Source organism: Cystoisospora suis (assembly GCF_002600585.1).
Source record: "Cystoisospora suis strain Wien I chromosome Unknown contig_375, whole genome shotgun sequence".
Lineage (NCBI taxonomy): Eukaryota > Apicomplexa > Conoidasida > Eucoccidiorida > Sarcocystidae > Cystoisospora > Cystoisospora suis.
In genome coordinates, this window is record NW_027153176.1 from 1 (window position 1) to 21668 (window position 21668).

At 51.6% G+C, this 21668-nt stretch overlaps 3 protein-coding genes across 3 annotated transcripts; 2 read left to right on the forward strand and 1 right to left on the reverse strand.

Annotated features, from left to right (window-relative positions):
* Window positions 1-2: 2 nt before the first annotated feature.
* On the forward strand, window positions 3-2823 carry CSUI_000948 (t-complex protein epsilon subunit (tcp-1-epsilon)). Its single transcript, XM_068061154.1, has 4 exons — window positions 3-168; window positions 735-1096; window positions 1657-1734; window positions 2539-2823. Exons 1-4 carry the CDS (start codon window positions 141-143, stop codon window positions 2593-2595), a joined length of 525 nt encoding a protein of 174 aa, XP_067926862.1. The 5' UTR covers window positions 3-140; the 3' UTR covers window positions 2596-2823.
* A 1700-nt stretch (window positions 2824-4523) lies between these two features.
* On the reverse strand, window positions 4524-8656 carry CSUI_000949 (cytochrome b5 family heme steroid binding domain-containing protein). The gene is made up of 4 exons (XM_068061155.1): window positions 8557-8656; window positions 7550-7916; window positions 6545-6702; window positions 4524-5864 (listed from the first exon to the last, which is right to left on the reverse strand). Exons 2-4 carry the CDS (start codon window positions 7758-7760, stop codon window positions 5751-5753), a joined length of 483 nt encoding a protein of 160 aa, XP_067926863.1. The 5' UTR covers window positions 7761-7916; window positions 8557-8656; the 3' UTR covers window positions 4524-5750.
* Window positions 8657-8809: 153 nt separating this feature from the next.
* Window positions 8810-20943, forward strand: CSUI_000950 (histone lysine set). Its single transcript, XM_068061156.1, has 11 exons — window positions 8810-9527; window positions 10253-15255; window positions 15841-16158; window positions 16770-16988; window positions 17547-17809; window positions 18420-18514; window positions 18778-18841; window positions 19148-19267; window positions 19639-19888; window positions 20137-20222; window positions 20431-20943. The coding sequence occupies exons 1-2, from the start codon at window positions 9053-9055 to the stop codon at window positions 12460-12462; spliced, it is 2685 nt and encodes an 894-aa protein (XP_067926864.1). The 5' UTR covers window positions 8810-9052; the 3' UTR covers window positions 12463-15255; window positions 15841-16158; window positions 16770-16988; window positions 17547-17809; window positions 18420-18514; window positions 18778-18841; window positions 19148-19267; window positions 19639-19888; window positions 20137-20222; window positions 20431-20943.
* Window positions 20944-21668: the final 725 nt, after the last annotated feature.

Below are 21668 nucleotides of genomic sequence, written 5' to 3' on the forward strand. Positions count from 1 at the left end.
CGTCGGTTCGCTGGGTAGGAGGTGTTGAGCTAGAATTGATAGCTCTCGCTACACAGGGGAGAATTGTTCCTCGATGGGAAGAGCTCTCCGCCAATAAACTAGGGCATGCAGGAGTCATCAAGGAAATCTCCAGTGGCACCATGGGAGACAAAATGATAGTCATCGAAGGTAAGAAGATAAAGAAAGAGAACGAAAGAAAAAAAGAAAGAGAGAGAAAAAAAAAGGGCAGGCAACTCGAAGAGAAGATAGAAGAGATGAAAGGGAGAATGACTTTGGGTTATACATGAGAAAATTGGTAAAGGTGACTGACTGATCAGGGGACACGTGGATAGAATAGACTGAAGAAACTGAACTTCGTCTCAGCTCTCAATCACCCTCACACACATATGTGATTTCTATCTATTATGCCTTTTCCTGTCGTCTCCTTTCTGCCGGGTGTGGGAAGAAGGGAAGAGAGAACAAGAGGCGATAGAGACGGGCGGCGGGATGGAGAGGGCCAGTAGGAAAGAAACGTCGAGTCTATGTACGTGTATGTTGAATGAAGCTGCAGTATGTGAAGTGTTTTCTTTCGATTTTCTCGTCTCTTTCTTGTGGTGATCTTTCATCATGGTCTTCTTTGCTGATGTTCTTTATAGAGACACATTCTTTCTTTTCCAGGAAATGCTAGACCTTTTTTTCTCCTTTGTGACCTATCTTTCTTTTCTGTTCTCTTCTCTTTCCCTCTCTTCTTTCAGAATGTAAGAACAGCAAGGCTGTCACGATTGTGGTGTACGGAGGAAATCAGATGGTCGTAGCAGAAGCCGAGAGGTGCATGCACGACGCCTTATGTGTCGTGAGGAATTTAATTCGAGACCCTAGAGTCGTTGGTGGAGGAGGTTCAGCTGAGCTAGCTGCTTCGATTGCTGTCGAGTCGGCAGCGGATAAGATTCCTGGAGTTGAGCAGTACGCCTTTAGAGCCTTTGCAGATGCCTTGACTGGGCTTGTTGAAGCGCTCGCTTCGAACTGTGGTTTGAATGGCATTGAAGAAGTTCAGCGGGTCAAAGTGAGACAGATTGAAGAGAATCATCCTTTCTATGGTCTCGACTGCATGCAAAAGGTAAGAAAAAGGAACGAAACAAGAGAAATAAAATGCGAGGTGTCCAGGGAATCTCCTCTTGTATTATGTTGTGTCCTCTCCAAGGTACTGTCTATCTTGAAGGCATACGCATGCAGAGGGCCATAGTTGTGAACTCACATAGGCATTTTCGGTTCTCTGGAGGTAGACAGAAATGTGCTGCTCCATTCATCCATCTAAACTAAGCGGCAGCTGTGGGTGAGAGAAGGGCCAGTAGACAGAAGGGTTGTCTGAGGTGTATTTGGCTAGATCGATTGCGTGTCGTTCAGGCAACGAGACGTGGGACTGTTGTAGAGGGACAATTCTTCCTTTTGCAGATGCATCTTTGTGCGTCGTCGATGAGATTCTTGTTTTCTTTCTCTATCCATACACGTGCTGCCTCTAAGCGGAGAGGTATATTTTGGTCTAGCTGTGCCTCTCGCTTTTCTTTCCTTCATAAAAGGCCTTGCCGGTATGAGAGAGAAGATGCTTCTCCCTAGTTGTCTATCTTGCTGTTCTTCTCTTTGTCGCAATCTCTCTCTTTCTTTTGTTTACCTCGTCAGGGGACAGATGACATGCTCAAGCAGAATGTCCTCGAAACTTACTCCTCGAAGGTCAATCAAATTCTTCTTGCTACTCAGGTATGAAGAGACAACAGTTTTCGTTTCTTTGCATTTGAACAGTCGGCATGTCGATCCTTTTAACGATCAGAGCCGTAGTCCATGCGAGAAACCGTGTGTGTAGAAAAATAGCTCGGATTGAGTGGCTTCTCTGTTCAGCACGGAGTGAGTGAGTAGTGACGATATTTGTAGTACTTGTAGGAGCATATCTGGGTCAGGTGTCTAGACAGCTAGTTACGAAGGAGGTGACGTGCGAGACAGGGGGGTTGTGTGAGGCTTTTCTGGTAGACGAAAACTTGGACGGTGAAGGAAGTTAGCGACTACCCCTCGCAAGACCAAACAACATCTTCGCTAATTTCGCCACTCTCTTGCTCTTCTTCATCTCCTTACAGTCATGGGGGGGATGTTATGTATATGTTTGCGGGATAGAGGTATGTGGCTGATGGGCTGAGAAGGGACGTCGTGCGCCAGATAACGTACTAGATGCCTTGGTATATGACTGTACTTCAGCAGCGGAGAACCGGGTGAAGACAAAGCGTCATAGCAGTACAAGCACAGATATAGAGATAGGTAAATGTACACGGTATCGAAGACCAGTATAGAGTATCTTTTCGGTATGCTATAGACAGTTGCGTACTATGTTCCTCAACTCACAAAGAAGTGATACATACATGCAGTATATATGTTCATATATCGCAGCAGTTCGGGTTGGCTATACTAGAGAGCTGCAAGGGGAGAGCGTGCGATGTAGCAGAGAGAGCACCCCAAGTTGGATTGCTTTGCATCTTCTGGGTTTCCTTGCTTCTTTGTGGGTAATTACAACAGGTCGTCAAGATGATCCTGAAAATTGATGACGTCATTGCCCCCAATGACTACGAATAAACAAAGGAAGATAGAGACGGGGGGGTTAACATGATTGATAGTCTCCGGCTGCTAGCGCTGGGCGAACAGCACAGTTGAAAGCGTGCTACGTACAACGCGAAGATGACGAGGGGCTCCGACTCACTTGGAGAAACAAGAATCCCGGCTTCTGTTTTGCCAGGAGAAAACCTAGACATTGTCTTCCAACATGCGCTCGGTATTTTTATATCGAAGAGCAGTCATCGCCATACGTGCCTGCACTAGTATGAGTTTTCGAACCTTTTTGTCGGTCTATCTGCCTATCTATGTGTTGTCCGTGTCAGTGAACTTGACGGAGCCACAGTGATACTACTTCCTCGCGGTGGACGATGCTGGCATAGATAATTCGGTTTCTTCAGCCACGGTCTATTTTGATTGATTGAAACAGGCGTTGTTCTTAGGGAAAGTTGGAGCCGAGGGGACAAACACGTGCGGGGATGGGCAGCAGTTGCACCATCAGCAATAGGCATTTTAGAAACAACGAAAGTGTACGTCATTCTCCTCTGAAGAAAAAAGAGTGTAGGGAGAACAGAGGAGACACCACACTTCAGGTTGACGACCTATCTAACTTCTCTGGATTGTCCGGGATGTGACTGATAGGTTAGCCGAGCTCTTAGTTTTCATCCAGTAGTCGCAATCGATCATCCATTATAACAGAAAGTTCTCTGCTAGACAAAAGCAGTCTTCCTAAACTCGTAGGTTAGTCTGCTCAGAGAAGCGTCTTTTCCACTTGGTTCATAATTCATCCGAAGCTGTGTAAGTCGAAAGGTCGGGAGGTGCCTTTTTTTGACGCGGTTGCTTCATCAAAAGAACGTCATCAGAATCCTACGAGCTGCAGAAGGAAGGAATAGAGGGCGGCGGTGAGCGATACTTTGTCGCAACAGGAAGCTGTAGACAACTTGAATCATTACTTGACCGCAACACCGACTGCATACAGGACGCCTTACCAACGCGCACCTAACGAGTTTCACTATGACGGGCTTGTTCCTCGTCGTCGAACAGAGGTGTTTTCGGAGAGTTGCACGAGGACAGGCACTGAAGATCTGGAGCGAAATTCCGTGAAGCTTTTGGGGAGGGAACCGGAACAAAAAGAGGAGGAAGTACTCGTTAGCCAGTTATCGTCACTCCTAATGCGAGAGGAACGATCAGGTCTAGTTCGAGCATGATGGTAGGTACTCATCTTCGGCCGGTAACGCCCTTTCTGACAGAAAAGAGTTAATGGCCAGGACCAAACACTATTGCGCAAGAAAGTGGGTTCACGGTTTGTACCGCACGCGGCGGAAGTAGTCGCTCCGTAGTTCCGCTGTGCAAGCAAGAACACGGTAAGCAAGTGCTCGTCGACCCACGATCTGCCATTCAGTCTCCATGTCTTGTAGTGAATGAAGTCCTTTCACAACACCTGGGCCATCAATGAGGTGGCCGTCCGATGCTCCACTCTTCCTTCCCTCGCCATTTGAATGATCACTTGGACCCATCGTTCCGAGGGTCGCCCTCTCACTCCAGTGACTTAGAGAAGGTTGAAGCCCCGCGTAAGAACTTGCAGAACGGACTTCAGTTACCACCGAGCCATCTGCACTGCAGTGAATCTCCCTTGATGACTGTCAATTTATGGGCGAAGAAGCTCTTCTGCCATTGCACCACGAGAATGTCAGGAAGCACCGCATAGTACCACTTCTCTAACCCAGCGAGAGAGTGACGGACCGACTGGCAGGGAATTCAGACAGGCTGCAAGTCAGCCCCTCAAGGCTACCGTGGTGCCGTCGGTCACTGGAGACCTCACCCTGGCTCCACACTTGCTGCGACCGACCCAAAGAAAACCCACACTACGAAGGACTGTGATGCTCAATATGCAATTTCTTCCGACGTCTGCGACACCGCCAGGCGCGGTCAACACTGTGAAGCGTTACTGTGCGCGGGAAATCCTTGATGCTTTCTTAGCGACGTAAGAGTTTGGCGTTCGACACCCCTCCACCAGAATACGCGAAGACACGACGTACGTGAACAATGGCGTGAAACGACGGTGCTGTTCTTTGTCACGTGAGTTAGCACACAGACGTTTCAAGCTCCCGTGCACCGGAAGTCGGGATAGCGGGCCACTACACGAAATAGGGGCCGCACGAAGTGGGAAGCTCTCTTGCGCACAGATTGGCTGTAAGCCCTGTCCTTCACCAGGCTCAAACAGCAGAAAAAAACAAATTTCTGAGCGTCGGTTTTATCCTGACACTATACTCAAATGATACAGGGCACCGTAACATGTCGCATGCAAGCCAAACAGTACCGTAAGTTTCTAAACTTGAAGCCAGCTCTTACTGATATTGGAAAAAAAAAAGAAGCAAGTGTCAACTTTTCCTAACTAGTTCGTAGACGCGTAGTTTACATTCGATGACAATCGAGTAAAGCCGACTGTCTCCGTGCGACCCACTGCGTGTCGACGCTAGCTGTCTACTCTCAAACGTCTCATGTTCGAATCGAAGTGAAAAATACGATACTGAATGACAGGTGGCAGTGTGATCAGTCAAAGGGACAGCAAGAGGTCCATCCTAGAAGACCGATAACAAACATGGCAAAGAAAACTCGTACAATCCAACAGCACGTGTTTGCTTGGGTCCAGTGAAAACAAGTGGCGAAACAAGTCGGGGAACTCCAGCCACCGCAGTCCCCTCCGCCCCCGCTTGCCGTCACACAATTGACTGCTCTTCGTCCTATCTGATCAGTCAACAAAATGTTTGAACTTCCGACCTTCATGCTCGGCTCCCTGGAGTCCCACTGGTACAACGGCATTGTCAGTGACGTCCAGCCAGCAGAATGTCGCAAACTGACATTGGGACCCTCCATGAGGTACAGCCAGGCGGGAGGAGCTCTAAACGTCTTCTAAGGGGCACTCTTCACCAAGGACAGAGGGCTGCTTGCCCCGTTGTTCGTAGCGGTCTTCGAAGCATTGAGCACGAAAGAAGGCGTGCGCAAAAGCGGAAGAAAAGCTGCTGCTGCTGCTGAACGGAGAAATTACACATTACGGGAACACACATTCCGTCTGTTCCGGAGGCATGAGAAAAATTGCCACGTCTCCGTGAAATCTTCCGGATTGCCGAAGCACGCGCTGTCTTTCAAGACTCCTCCGTTCTGAAACTTTTGTATCTTCATGGGACAGTCAGTAGGTAATAGATCGCCATAGCAGCTAAAGCAATGACAGCCCCAGCGGCGACGCCAGTCCCAACGAGTTGCCCTCCGCCTGTTGAATCGCACGATTTTTTCTGTAGAAAAGGAGAAACAAGACATGAATAGGTATCGATACATGAACAGAACCCCTGCTGCAGCTGCTGAAAAGTAAGCATCGTGACCGAGAAATAGGGCCAACAACGAAAGGGACAGAGAGCGAGCGACGCCAAAGAGCCAAGCAAAAGCAAGACGTCTGTTTTCTTGAGTGAAGGAAGCAATTTTAGGGCTGTATCCGCACTGAAGAGATCTGAGCATGCAAGCGGCCTCTTGCAGAGACATGGCAACTTCTCATCTTCTAGACACCCTGTGTGTTGTGTAAGTCCCGTTCAACGCCTACAGGCGGGCAGCTATCGCTTCACGATATGTCCAAGGAAGTGTTGCTAGACGACTTTGTGTCCGTGTCAGCAGTCATCTGCGGATACAAAAAGTTTGCCGAGTCTCTCGCGGTCCCTTTTTGATACGAAACCCCAGTTTATACACGACCATAAAAAAAACCCGAAGCGGCATCACCAACTACCTGGAAGAGACTGCCGGCTCCCGGACGGATTCACCGGAGAGCCCACAGTACCACTCCCACAGAGTCCCTGTCCTATCTGTAGCTACGCTGCGACAAGGGGAGAAGAAGGCAGGGGTGGCTGACGTGCGACTAGCGGAATCTCGATTGATACAGAGACACACGTGATGTCAATTGTCCTCCATGAAGTCACTTCCTCACCGGTGTACAACAGGTCTGGCTGGTCGGGCAAGTTTTCGAAGCACACCCTCTGGCTTTGCCCTGCCAGCCATCCAGCACTCCAATTGCGTAGTCAGCAGCCATCTTGCGAGCACTGTAACTGTGTCCGATGTCCTCGAAAGCATCTGTCGCGTCTTGGCCTGCACCAAATGACTCATACATAGCATAGCTGTCTCCGGTACATATGGTCAAGTATGTCCACAAGAGAAAAACACAGGTTACATTCTTACAGTATGGACGAGACAGAAGATAAGTCCGACGGAGAAATATCAGTGGACACCCTGTATGGTGGGATAGTCAGGTGTAAGCTGGCCAAGCGAAGGCGTCACATTTGTATGAACGGCTCAAAAGATACGCAGCATGACTAAATAGTCTAGAAAAACAGAAAGTCCTTCAGAAAGCCAAGCAGGCTACACAGTCTCCGGACAGCAGAGCGTCACCGAACACGGGGATTTTGTCCACGCACGACGTTGTATTTGAGGCGTGAAAAACGAGAGACTCCGCATGTCTAAAAGGCAGAATATATATCTCCTCCGTTCCCCGTACTGACCAGAAAGGTGTTCACGGCAACATCGAGACGGGAGACCTAGAAGTCCATGGTGGCTTCACACGTAGCACAGGCTCTGGTCATACTTATCTTCTTTTAGTTGACAGGCAAGGTGATATGAAAACTTTACGACGGCACATAACAGAGACATAGACATCATATCAAACACACGTGGCACTGTGCAAGGCCGCTATCTACAACCTACACCACTACCAGAGTATGAGGTGTACTCCTCTTGGTACAGACAGAGGGTCTGAAAATCGAAAGCGGTGATGCACCGTCCAACAGCAGACCGACCAGGTTTATGTGACCTTGGACACATCGTTTCGAAGAAAAGAGAGTTGTTTTATCTCCAAGAGAGACGAAAGAGTGTAGGAGAGTTTATTAGCTTGGAATTCAGTCAGTGCTCTGGGAAGTGAGAAAGAGGCGTTCAGACGGACCCGCGTAATCCATGAGAACCTCTACGCCTCCAGGGTGATCTTCAAGGAACTCTGTCAAGTCGTAGACGACACCTCCGATAACGCACCAGTAGTCCTTCTCTGTATTGTGCTTATTGATCTCATTCATAGTGTATATTTGACTTCTCCATTTTTCTTCCTCCCCCACCTTGCCGCTTCCTGCCGTTTGCTGAGTCGTCGTCGGTGTCGCCATGGTACACCGTCAACAGAAATGTCCCCGTAAAGCGACTTGGAGAAAAACCACCCTGTATGCTGGCTAATCTAGAAGAGAAACCAGGTTTCCTCTACAAGGAAACAAAACGGAGAAGACAGCATGAACCACACAGAAGGCTTGAAGGCGGCGTGCGACCTGAAAACAGCACGGAGTGAAAGGCGTTGGCACAGTCTTTGAGAGGAAATCTTTTTGTTTGAGGCAGTCTAAGGTCTAGGCCTCTTTGTTCAGGCAAAGTGACGTTAGTCGGCTTGCCAATACAGCTGAGAAATTACGGAGAGAACGGTAAAATGAACTGGACGTCAAATCTCTAGGGAAAGCAAAACTGCCCTCGCAGAGACGAAATTCCGCCCTGTCTCCAGCTCCTCACTTCCATGCGGACCTAACACATGCCTCCAAACGAAGGCGAAACATCTATGCCCCAGGCAAAGTTAAAGAGAAAAGCAGAAAGCATCAAACACTTCGCCGTTGAGGCGAGGAGAAAGAACACGGTAAGCGGGGGCGAGGAAGACAGGGCCGGCAGGGACTGGCCTCGAAGACACCCAGCTGCGTGTTGGAGTCTCCGTGGTTTGCTAGGCCGCGCCTTCAAGGAGGGAAGAAAAAAGAAACTTGGCTACACAAAAACGCACAGACAAAATTTCTAGTTCTCGCGGGCAATGATGAATGGTGAAGGTGAGAAATTGACTGTTTCGAGTTAGAGCTCGTGTCTCCACGGAGGTAGCGGAGCGCGTCGTGGCCGGTGAGGTCTTCGCTGTGAGAATTCACATGTTTCCCTTACCAGCTTAAAACTAGTCGAACTCTCAAATTGTCACGCGCCTGAGAAAACGAGAAACAAAGTCGTCTCGGCATTGGATGGTGACTGTACAGCACCGCCCCTCTTTTTCTGTACGCAGTGTGCTGACCTCGATCTATACCCCGTCTCTATTTTCACCGCCGCATGCGTTCTGGCATATCGAGGACCTGCCTGACGGCAGCTAACTTCCAGCCCCGGAACAGTCTGTGAAAAGTTGACCGCCCAAAGCTGTTTCGAACCACAAAACCTGGTCTCGGGTGAGATACCTCCAATGTATCGCGGTCCCCCCTTTGTTTCCTGCAATCCCTGCGCGATGATAAGCTTCAACGAGGCCGTACCGCATTGCACCTTCATTTTTGTAGGAGGCTTGTCCGCTGTCCCTTACGGGGAGGAAATGGCTTCCATCTAGTGGGGTGATTTGTGCTCTCTTGGCAATTCGCAGTGTACAAGCACATGCATAACAGTCTTCCCCTCTTTCCAAATGAATCTTCCGTCTTTTTTAGAGGTCCGCGACACGGGCGGTACCAAGGGGCGAGGGGTTTTTGCGCGGAAGCTTATACCGTCTGGGACCGTCGTACTTTCTGCTGCACACCCCGTAGTTTTCGTTCCCCGGGAAGATCCCACGTGTCCGGGCGTTTCCTCGGCAAGTCCCGAGGCAACACTCAAAAGCTCCTCGCGCTTATCTTTGAGTGACGCCCCAGGACGGAGGTCAGCACTAAAGCACAGCGCTCTGCGACCGACTCCCTGCGCACGATGCTTACAACCAGTAGACCATGACATTTTACGCCATGCCTCCGGAGGCCAGGCACGTCCTACCCAATCGTCAGACTCAAATGCCCACAGCAGAAGCGGGACAGCTCTGCGGTGTTCAAGATGCAAGTGTACTTACTACTGCTCCGCTGCTTGCCAGCGAGCGGCGTGGTCTGAGCATAAGACGGAATGCGAGATCTTCAAAGGTAGGCACCACAATATTTTCGCGCTCGGGGCGGTGCATCTTACGCACACTGCTTGATCGCCTGGTGCTTCTTCACACGCCCTACCATGTGAATGGCCCTGCTTTTCTTCTGGTCTTCGCGGAAACTGCCCACAACCGATGTAAACCTCAGATTCCCTGTGTCGAGTCTGGCTCACCTGTTGCAGCTCGGACAATGCTGGCCTTCATGCCTTGCTCATCCTGTCATTCCCGGCGCTGCCAGATTCATAGAATCTGGAGCGACCCACAGTTTTGTCTTTAATGACGGTAGCGTTTCGTTTCTCAGTTGGGTGGTTCATCAAGTAGATTCACGATGTCCCTGTGTTGTGTTGTGTGTGTGCTTCCATAGTTGCCGTGATTGCAAACATATTTGAGCCACATGGCACTTGTCATAGGACGTTATGTATACCGCTTCTTTAGCGTTTCTCCTCAGTGCTAGCTGATACGGAGTGTAGAGGCACTACGGACTGTCGTCGGTCAAGCGGTCCATCATGATTAGCGTGCCTCGAACTCATCTTGTCTGTGGCACAAGCTAGCTGCTTTCTGACCGCGCTTGGGCCTACGTCACAGTCCCTAGCACGATAGCAGGTCGTAGTCCTCCCTCTTTGACACTGTTGGTCTTTCTTGTTGCTCAAGTCTTTTCTCTGGTGCAGATTCCCTTATCTTATTGTGCTGCGGCAACCTGGTGTTTTGCTGGCTTGCTTGTAGAACTCTTCGAGTGGTCTGGAGGTTTCTTTCCGACTCCCATGCAGCGCTTGGTCATAAAGTGCCTTTTGCATGGCATTGATCTAAGCTCCTATACCGCCGGGCCAGACAGTAGTTTAGATGCCCGACCAAGTTCCCCGTCAGCAGAAGTAGCCACGAGTCGGCTCCGTGAAAGTCCTGGGGAATCTAGTGAAGACTCTCTTTCAAGGTGTGACAAAGCTTGTAGCATATCAGGAAAGGCAGTGGGAGATACCTCTACTTACCCCGAAGGAGAAGCCTTGACAAACGAGGTGGATGGGTCAACAGCGGTCGCCTCAACATCTAGTATTGAAGACTGTACAGAAGAAGAGCCGACGAGCGATGGACAACGGCAGTGTGCTGACGCCAAGGCGGATCTCGGAGGGACAGTGACAACGGCATTCAGGCAGACTTCCTGTGTGTGTTGGGATCAAGACGGAGGGGGAGTGCCGCTACCAGAAGTGATGGCTCAACTGCATGAGGAAATGACGGCGTTCGCTGCCGTGTTCCGCACTGCAGTAGGGCGCGTGGTGGCATCCAAGGACGCCTGTTCTCACGCTGGTTCTTCAACTCTCCCGCTGTTTGCTGAGAAGCTAAACGCATTGCCGCAGGACGAGCTGATGGTGATTCTCTTGAAGCTTTCCCGGAATGTCTTCTCCATTCTTTCTGGAGAGGCACCGCGAGGATGTAATTCCGGAGGGTCGTGTGTGTGTTGTCTGGCAAATAGTGTCTGCGGCCAAGGCCTCTATGGGCCTCCAGTCTGTTACGTCAACCACAGATGCGATTACAACTTGAGAGCGATATTTGGAGGGAGCTGCCGTGCAAGTCTTCGCCTTATCAGTGTGCGCGACATCGTCCCCGGTGAGGAAGTATGCGTTTCTTATGTCCCGCGGACACAGTGTTCCCGGGATCGGCGCAGGCAGTTGCTACGAGACTATGGCTTTCTCTGCTGCTGTCCGCTCTGCTGTTCCTGTCCGGGCAACTCTCATGATGCCGCGGCAATCCCCAGGACCGCATATCTTGAGGAGCCAGGCATCAGTGCCCCGAGAAACGCCCCCCGGGAGAAAGCAGGAGACAAACAACATGGCTCAGTGGGTGCCAGAAAAACACCCACATCGGAGCTTGGTGACGAGACTCATAGAAAGTCCAACCAACGTCGTAGTCGGGTGGGCGGAAACGGTCTTCCCCTGTGTCAGGCCTTTGATGCGCAGCTGGTTGGTTTGTTTTGCAGTTCACCTGCATGCCGGGCGCTCAATCACAGTTCTGAGGCGAATGCGCTTTCAGCCCTCGAGGATGCCTTCAAGTTTGCGGTTGATGAGAGCTTGAAAGCAAGAAGCATTGCTCGAGATCAAGACAGCCAATCTACCAGCTGCTCGGAGACTGAAGAAGGTACAGAAGCCTCGAGGATACGAGTTTGTGATGACGCTTATGGGAAAGAGATTCGTCTGGGTCTTCCAGTTCTTGGTGCCCAGAACAACGCCGGCTACCCCTGCGGACTGTCCGTGAGTGCGATGAAGCCAGGACGGGTGCCTCTGACCTGCATGCAGTGCAAAGCCGTTCTCGGAGGTGACCACCAACAGGCCTTGGCCGGCGCTGTTGCCAGCCTACCGAAGCTAGCGCAAGGCCTGGCGAGTTCAGCGGGGGTACCCGCGTTAGCTTCAATCCGTCTTTTTTTCTCCGCGTACCAAGTAGTTTTCGCGCACACTCATCCTGGCAACCTGATGCTCCTTAATATCCGAGCACGTCTCTTGCCTGTAGTTTTGGGTGAACCTGCTCTGTACGTGCCATGGACACTGCTCCTTGTCCAGCACCAAGCGCACGCTGCGGGTGCAATCCACGGTGCTGCGTCTCCTGAGGCAGCGGAGGAGCTGGAGACTGCCGGTCGACTCCTCCTTTTTGTAGGACAGGGTCAGGAGGCAGAGGCCGAAAGAGCATGGCATATATGGAATCATCACCCCAGAGCTGGCACCGGTCAGGCCTCGAAAAACGACCGTTGTACAAACGGGTCCGCGAGAATGCGGACCAAAGTTCTTCGGTGTAGTTTTGAGTGTCTGCGGAGGGCCTACAGTGTCCACTGTCTGTTTTATGGCGGAAGTGCAGCCCGTTCTCGAGCTGTGGAGGAGTTAATCTGTCAGTGCAGCCGGGAACTAGGCGAATATGGAGAAACCGTTCCGGAACTTAGAGACGGTCCTTGACAGAGGAGACATGTCTGTCGGCCTGCATGAGTGGAAGGCCTGGCGTACCGCAAAGTATGCAGTGGATGCGTTTCTGCTTCGCCACGGCTTTCGTCCGTGCAAAAAGTGGTAGTGCAAGGCGTATCAGAAACTCCAGCAAGGACGTTGGATCACAGTGGCCGCGGGGGCTTCTGCGTTGCAGACAGTGAAGAGAGGCGCACTGCGGCTTTTCTGAACAGAAAGAACTGTTGTGAGGCTAGGAAGCCAGATCACGCCTAGCCAAGCTTTAAACCTGCGCATCGTTCGCCTCACATGTTCCAAGGATGACCTGGCCAGCAGGCGCGGGTTGAAGTCCGTTCAGAAATGCGGGCGTTGGTAAGGCGGCCGGGAAACGGGGAAGCGAACTGTCAGCACTGTCGTGGAGTGTACGTGTCGTCCCGGGGGTTCACACTACGGGGGAGGCCCTGTAGCGGGATCTTCCTGGCCTGAGACAGAGGTCAAAACAACCGTGGCCGGGCTACCGGGGGCTGCCACGAGGGTTGAGAACGAACCTTGGAAAGGGACTAAGGAGAAATCTCCGATCACCCGGACACGGCTCGTGCTGGAACCCTTGTTCTACTGCCATTACTTACAGCAAAACTGGAAGAGTTTCCTAGTCACCGTTGGGGGTCGGGGAGTATGCCCCCGAGAGCAACCATGTGCCAGCAGAGGCAGCCGGCCACAAGTTCACCTTTTGCAAGCGGTGCAGCTAGTCCATAGTGACCGGGAGAGCGCAACCCCCGTCGGCAAAGTCGTACAATGCCTTACCGGAAAATAAAACAGTCTGCCGATATCCTGGGAAACTGCGTTCTTTGCGCACCAGATTTCATCAAAGGAGGCTTGAGTTTAATTTATGAGTTCTTTTGGGACGGAGTCAAACTCAGTTTGGTCGTGTCTTCATCGGCTGGGGGGCGGCATGCGGGCGTGTTCTGGCATCACAGACACCTCTGTCAAGACAGAGCTAGCTATATCTGTGTGCATCGGGGCACAGGAAAAGAAACTGATGTATCTGTCGGGAGCAGGAGGCTACTGAACTCCGAAATTCATAAAGAGTACGTCTCGGTGTCACTGGTGGGTCTTCTTGTCTTGTCAAACCTTCTCTGTTAATTGTCAGCTTCCCGGCTGTCTGATGAAGTCCGGATGACTGCCGTCGGTAGGAAAGTCGCGCACTTCAGCAGGTTACAGCTCACAGTCGTCGACAAGCACTCTTCTTTGAGAGCTCCAGCTCCTTTTTCTTTTGCTTGCCTTTTGTAAAATTATTTGTTGCTGCTTCCTGCTGGTGCGACAGAGACCCCCATCAGGAGCTCGCATGCCCGATGTCAAACTGGCAGGCGACCCCATTCTGACTCGAGACTCTGTGCCCGAACATTCAAATCCACGCTAGCATATTCACAGTCAACCTGCTTTACCCTACTCAGGGCCAGAATTCGTTTCTGGGATATCCGCGCGAAGTAAATTTCTTTCTCGAAGAGTGTCCCATGATCAACGGCGTTTCTGTACGGCGTTTGTTCCCCAGACACGCCGCTTGTCAATCAATTCTGCGCACCGGTTCGACTGGACGCGGTTTCTTTGGGTTAATCCATCCTCTTACTACCCAACTTGGCAAAACCTTTCGATTGAACTGTCCTGAGGAGAAAAGGGCCCAGGACGCGCCCCGGCATTCGTCTATTTAAGATTGTTGGAAGTGATTTTGCTTGCAACGTTTTACAGCTTTAGGGACATGTGGTTCGGGTTCTGTCCAACACAAGTACTCACTGTCTCAGATGCCTTCAACAGCATTTGATCAACAGATTTAGCAGCTGCTGGAAAAGGCACTGTCGGGGGGCTGTCTCCCCTCCGTCAAGGCTACCTGCTCTTCAGTCTGGACACTAAAACAAATGATCATTTCCTTAATCCACACCCCTGAAGCATTTCTGGAGGTCCAATCGAGTATAATCGCTCCCTTTCCAGTGTCGATTCTGCTACAACTCGAATCCTTCACCCAGAAGGTCTCAAGAATTCCCTGTCGGAATGGCGAACTTGAGAAAGCCGCTGCCACACATTCGAAGGTGACGCCGGACACTTGTCATTCCCGCCACTTCTTGTCCTTTAGAAGGGGGCGTCAGGAATGAGAAGATTCTTTGAGTCCTTCAGTCCATCCCAGGACGAAGCTGAGCCAACAGTCGGTGAACGGGTTAACGTCGTGTTCAACCGTACTCTTTATGACGTCCCCTCGCATCTCATGAGAAATTTCACCAGACGACTTTTCGTTTGGGGGGGCCGGTTTAGTCCCTGTATAGACAGTTCAAAGAACCAGAGGCCAGCGCCTTACTGAGTTGTCTGTCACCGCCGTAGACGCGATGGTGCCTCAGGAAGCACATGACAACCCCTGCTCCAAGCGACTGGAGAGGGGAGAAAAAGACGCGACAGTACATTTTTCTCTTTGCCTCCAACTTCAGGAGCGGGAAAGGGTGCTCGACACTCCGGTATCCAGATTGTCAAAACAAGTCAGGTGGACGGCAAAAATACCCTCAACCAACTATTCCAGAAGGGGGACACCGCATACGTACGGGAACCTCATTTTGGTGATGCTGTATGCACTCATGCTGCTTTTCGCTTATACACAAGTTCACGTTCGCGGCGACCTGCCGTCGCATTGTCTGTTTAGACATGTTTTGGGGAAGTGGGAGATGGAGGAAGGTCTCTGGCAACCATGCAAAGGCGAAGGGGAATCGAACACCCTGTTACATGACCCCTACTGTGGGTATCAGGTGCCGGATAGACCCTTCGACCGGGGTAAGTCACACTCGCTTACAACGGCGTTCTGATCACGAAGGCACCTGGAGGAACCAGCACGTTCTGTTTTGGTGGCTGTCAGGACATGGAGTTTTCTTTATATCTCCACCCCGTCTCAAACTCGTCAATGTGTTCATGAGATTATGGTCACGCTGCGTAGAAAGAAGGACTGTCGGTTACGCTGTCCGCAGCTGGTTGTCTTTCAGCAGAGCGAATGTTCTGTACGCTTCGTTAGATGATGCCCGGGTCAACTGGAATCTTCTTTCTGAATGTGCGGCGTCTGCATAACCAGTAGACTCCTTGATTCATGCTTCCTAAAAAAGGGCCTTGGACTGGTGCAGGCCTGCGCTGCTTCACTTTCGTTTCAGTCAGGTTGTAACTCTGCCATGCTGCCCAGCTTCCATGGTTTGTATTCCTAAACTCAAGGGATAGTGACGGGTGAAGCGCTGTCACTCTGCTGCCTTGAATATCTTTAGCCCCTTCTCCGAATGGGCAGCATGTAGTTAGCACACGAGTGCGCCCGTGCTGATTCACGGCGGACACGTGGCAGATGATCTGTGACTTTCTTTCTTCTGTATTCACTAGGTCCGGTGATCCCTCCTGATGTTGATCCCAGCTTCCGGCGGCTACGTACCACGACGTTTACTTTGTCTTCTGACTCCACCGTTGTGTTTGACGATGGATCGACCGGGATCTGGACGATGGTATATGATGAGGGATTTCATCTAGAAGTCTCGGGTCCTCAGAATCGACGGTATTTCGCCTTTTTCAAATACGAGATCGCTAAAGATGGGACAAATAGGGCGTGGAGTTTCTGTCACACGACCCTGATAGGCTGGTGGGAGAGACTGCCAGAAGGGGAGCACTCTCTAAATTACCTCGAAAGATTACCCCCCTTCTATGGTATGTCATGGGTGCTTTATGGAACGATAGACCACCGCTCTTGTTCTCTTTGTGGCGTGAAGGGAGATCTGCGAATTCTCCGGAGACGGTACAGGATGAATGCTTTTCCGTTTGTTTTGGTCCTGAGTCACAATCGCCACCACGTCCCCTGGGGGGTTCGAATCCCTTGTGTACATATGGACTCGCTTGTCGGCCTAGTCTGTTCTCCTAAACTTGACGTGCTGTTTGTGGATTAGAGAGTCTTGTCGCTAAAGACATTTCAACAACACAAGATTGGCAAAGGTGGTACGCACGCCTTCCGTGTCTGCGTGAGGTATGTCATGATGGTTCTCCTAGCCTTGTCAGTCGGAACCCATGTAATCGGCTCCCTAGCCAGGATTGCCTATAAATCCGCACAAGGACAGTGCAATGGGGTGCAGCGCCCGTCATCCTGTCCGCCCGTCTTTTTTATACCTGGTTTCCTCTCCTGATTATAATGGAGTGGAGATATTCCTCCTAGGCGGCAGGGGCAGAACAGTGTTCTGATAGCGCCATGACTTGTTTGTCTTTCGAAGCCCTCTTTGGCTTTCAGTACTCGCAACACCTTCCGTTTTCAACGTTTCGTCCTGCAGATGTTCCGCATCCAGTCCCAGAGACCCAGGCGGACAAGGCTATCAACAGAATCTCGCGGGGCTGCTGGTGGGCAAGGAAACTTGGAGAAGATCTCACGGTACCTACTAATGAGGTGCCCAGGGTCAGGAGATCACCTATCGAAGTGCCGTTGTGGCCGACCTCAAAGCCACCGGATATTAGCGCTGTGGTCGCGCACGTTCGGCGAGTACATTCGGCAGGTAGGCCGAACTTAGCCAAGCTTCACCACTCCGCCTAGTCACGTGACCTTGTAACTCGCGTGTTCAACTCAACCCTGTTCTTGTTACAAACTTGTTAGCTACTTCTCTCAGCGGCTGCTTGCAGTCCAATCGAAGCTGGATCCTTGGTACACCACCATGCAGTGTACAGTCGTCTACGCCGTCTGGACCAGAGAATGCATGGCATCGGTGAGGGTGTGTCTATCACCGACCCCATTATTTGTTTGACCGTACAGACTTGCCTACGTCAGCCTGACAAGATGACGCGACAGTCCCGTGTGTCCGCTTTGGGGGAGGATGCACCCTTTCTTTCGCAAATACCTCACTTCCATTTGCTGACTCCTATTTCTCATGCGCCGTTAGCTCAGTCGCCACTGGCGGAACGGTACGAAAGGAAGGCCAGGCCTCCGAGGTTTCTGGGGGGGGATTCCGTCATCGCAGTCGTCTGTCATATGAGTGTCGTGAGCTACGTCTGTCCAGGGGTGACCTCTGTCTCTGACCAAAACCACTGCTACCTTTTATGCGGTACGGTGTGTCTAGATGACTCTTGGTCGCCAGTCGATACCGTCTACATTGACGTTCGCGGACTGAAGCTGCAGAAATTACAAGACGTTTTCCGCCACACCGGACAACCCCTCCTCATGCCCCGGGAGTATCCAGACCCTCCTCTTCAACTTGTCAGTGGCACCCCGCCAGTTAGAGTCTCCAGTGCCAGGCCGTACGGTAGCCCGGCAGGTACAGATCCGCCCTGGATGACTATCCGCGAGTTCGACTGGACAAACCCCGAACATGTTAACATGCGAGTAAGAAGACTGTTAGCTACTGCATAGGGTTGCGGCCCGTAGGTGATGAAGTCTCTCGCACATACTCCTCTTCTCTTGCCTCTGGTTTTTCTCTACTGACATTTCGCCGAAGCAAGACCATGACAGACAGCCGGCGGTATTCCGGGGTTTTCCGTTTGCGTCTCTTTCTCTACATCAGCGAGGCACACAGAGTTATTTAGGGACAGTCATGAACCGTTGCAACCATGGGTCTTCGTGTTCGAACTGTCAGGCTTGTGCCTTCTGTTTTTCTAGTCTATGAGACAATGGAGTGCCCCACCCTTCCCCCTGGTAAGGAATACCATACAGGCGTTCTTCCCTAACAAATCCAGTTGGCATGTTGCCCTCAAGAAGGTGTGAGAGAGAGGGGAGATTCTTCTTGCAGCGATGTCTCATCTCAAGGACCAAGCATCATACTCAGTAAAATCTAGATCCCGAAGAAGCTTGCTGGGCTTCACCGTTCGTTGTCGTGCTGCCAAACATGGTATGGAAGTGTGTGTCGGCTCCCTGGAAGTTATCTTGTTCTGGCTCAGTTGCCTCAGGTTTTTCTCCATGTGTAGTGACTTCCTGATGCTTTGGTTGTTTGTCTCAGATTGGTCGACGGATGTCCGTGGTCTCTGAAGCCCCAGACCAAGGAGGCTGTGGATCGTGCTATGCACTCACGACTGGCACAGTGCTGACATCACGGTAAGTCGAGGCGGCTTTTCGTCCTCTGAAATACCTGGTCATCTGATGTCGCCCTGGAAAAAATGGACTAAAGAAACTCGTCTCTATTTCATGCTTCTTGCTTGTCTTGGTGGAGTGGTGAGACAGCATCTTTTTCCTGTTGAACACCTCGGTACGGCGAAACGTTTTTAGTCGTTCTCAGCCAATATCTGAGACTGCCCGTGAAGCACGATGGTGACTGGATGCTCTTATCCTCTACGGCACGACATGCGATATGTGTGCAGGCTGTGGATTCGGTACGCACAGCATGACGACGTGTTCGGCAAAATACGCGTCAGTCCATTCCAGGTGAGCTTCCGACTTCTCCGACTCGTTCTCGGAACAGCATCGATGCTGGCCTGTGGGCGCTCTGGCTTTCTCTAAACCGGTAGATGATGCCGATCTATCGCACCGTAATTCCGTACACTTCTCGAGCTTGGAATTCGTCCAGGAGGTTTTTTCAACCGCACCTACTCACTCATTCCTTGTGCGCGTTCGGGGTCCAGCACACGGAGCTGCCTGCAGGAGCGTTGCGACTTGCTAGTCAGCGATTCGGTCTCAGATTTTTTTTGGCTCCAATTTCTTTTGCCGTACTGGGTCTCTTTCTCCTTGCAGGGAACTAGTTGCAACGTATACAATCAAGGCTGCGACGGCGGGTTCGTCTTCCTGGCGCTCAAGTTCGGCCAAGAACACGGTTTTCGAACGGAAGAATGTCTGGCGGACTATGGCAAGCAGGTGAGATTGACAGGCAGAAGAGAACACGCTGCAGCTTCAAGACTCTAGCTCTGATGTACAAGTAATCCTAAAAATCTGCCCCAAAGTTGGTAATTGAACCCGAGGTTCACTGTACCTGGTACCTGCGTTCCCCTGTCCTCCCGAGCCAAGGCCGTCAAGGATGCCGGCGGCTTCGATGCAGTGTTTCGAACTCGGTCGTTCTGCATGTAATAATCTGTAGTACTGGGGATTTTACTGTCTTAAATGAAAACGCTGGTCGCCTGAGATCGTGGACAGCTGGTCACTAATGTGCCAGGGCGCGTGGTTTCGAAGAGCACGTCCTCGCGGGAAGACATCTGATCTACAAGACTTTGCATTCGTCTCCTTTGCAGAAGCAGCAGCAGCAAGGATCGCTGACTGCACATCTTCAGAAGTGCCACGATTTGGGCGGCCAGCTGGGAACGTCCGTGTATGGGTGCCGTGCTCCGCCCGCCCGGGCAACCCTACCAAGCTCGTGTGAAACTGCCATCAGGGTAACTTCGTGGCGGTACGTGGGCGGCGTGTATGGAGGCTGCTCTGAGCGCGAGATGCTGCGCGCACTCTGGGAGCACGGCCCTCTGGGTGCATCTATCGAACCCCCGGGTACGTCTACTGCTCTCTGTGTCCCAAGGGAACTCTACTTCACCATTGCCCAGTCTACGTCTGCAGCTGTTTGCGCGACCACTACATCAACCTGGGATAGCTATGTGCTGCCTTCCTGGTATTCTGCATTTTTCGCTTGTCACGAGGTGGGTACTGGTACAGCCGGGTTACTGTCGAGGAGGGAACTACCCTCGCCATCTTTCCAGTTCCTTTTTTTTTGCCTTTATGTCATCTGTGTGTTTCACCAGCGTCGTTTGTGGTTTACAAGAAGGGCGTGTTTAAGTCGGCATACAACCGTTATGTCGAACAAGGACCATCATGGGTGTGGGAAAAGGTGAGTGTTGCCTTGCGGCCCCTGCGGCCGTGTCCACAGCGCAGTTTTTTTCTCGCGACGCGGAGCTGCCGGTTGTCCGGAAATCCCGCAAAACGTACTGGACTTCTCTAACGAATACAAATCCAGGTGCTAGTGCCAAACTTGGTGTGACACATCTGCGGTATCGGCCTTATGTCACGTGGCGTTGTGGTATGTGTGGCGCCTGCAGGTAGATCACGCAGTCGTTATTGTTGGATGGGGTTGGGAGAAACACGGCAATGAATGGCTGCCGTACTGGAAGGTGCGGAACTCGTGGGGACGCAAGTGGGGCGAAGGCGGCTACGCGCGTGTCATTCGGGGTGTGAACGAGATGGCGATTGAGCGGGTAGCAGTCATGGCGGACGTCGCTTTGTTTAGAAACGGCCTTCCCATCTCGCCACGACAGGCCAGGACGGGTGTGCCGAGTAGAAACTCACAAACGTATGAAACCAAGCATTCAATGCCGTCCAACCAAGACAGTCGCGCAGCCCCGGATGAGGCGACGCCGGACGATCAGGAAAGCGAATCAGAAAGTGAATCTTCAGGCAAAAGCTACTCGAACAGCGACAGCAGCGCAGACGAGTCGACTGGGGAAAGCAATGAAGAGGAAAGAAGCATCCGTGACGGGGAAACACCCGTCACTCCGCTTCTTCGCTCGATCAGAGCTCATCATGAACAACTTCCAGTGCAGGTGAAGATGTAACCGTCCCACGTCGGCTGCGAGTGCGACCCTGCGCCGTCAGAAGAGGACTGGCATGTCTCCATCATTTCCAGCAATTTGTTTTGGCGTTGTCATTTGCACTAAGGATGATTAAAGCTTTTTTGTGACACGCAGTTTTCTGAAGCTAGGAATTCATGACCGCCCAACAATATATCGACGCCTGAGTGTCCCGAGCTTCACAACCCTGTTGCTGAGTAAGAGAATCGTACTTCTGACAAGCCAGTACAGATTGCACCGCGGCCGGCACACAAGTCCTCAGGTAGATTCAGCTTTTCTTTCGGTACGCGCATTCCGGCGGCAACTCGCCCCAATAGCTTCAGGCCCTCGTCGTTTCTCCATACTGTAGACACAGCACTACGGTCACGGAGCTGGCATCTATGCACCTGGCTGCCAGTGCATGGTCCACTATTCCCCAGGGCGGGCTAGCGAGCCCTTTTCTTTCGAACGTCCGACTTCGAGACCTCATCACTCCAAGTCACGCGACAGCGCCCGCACTGACTTCTGCGCCTATCCGACGGCTGATGCAATGCAAATGCCGGGCCAGCAAGCTGGCTACGTCGATGCCCGATGCCAGGCAACCTGTCCCAGATAATGGTTAGACCTGCTGTTGATTCGGCAGTGCTCACTGTCTGCCTCTCTCTTCCTGTGCATGTCGTCGGGACCTCAGCTACTTCGGCGGGCCAGCACTGTTCGGGGGGGTGCACGGT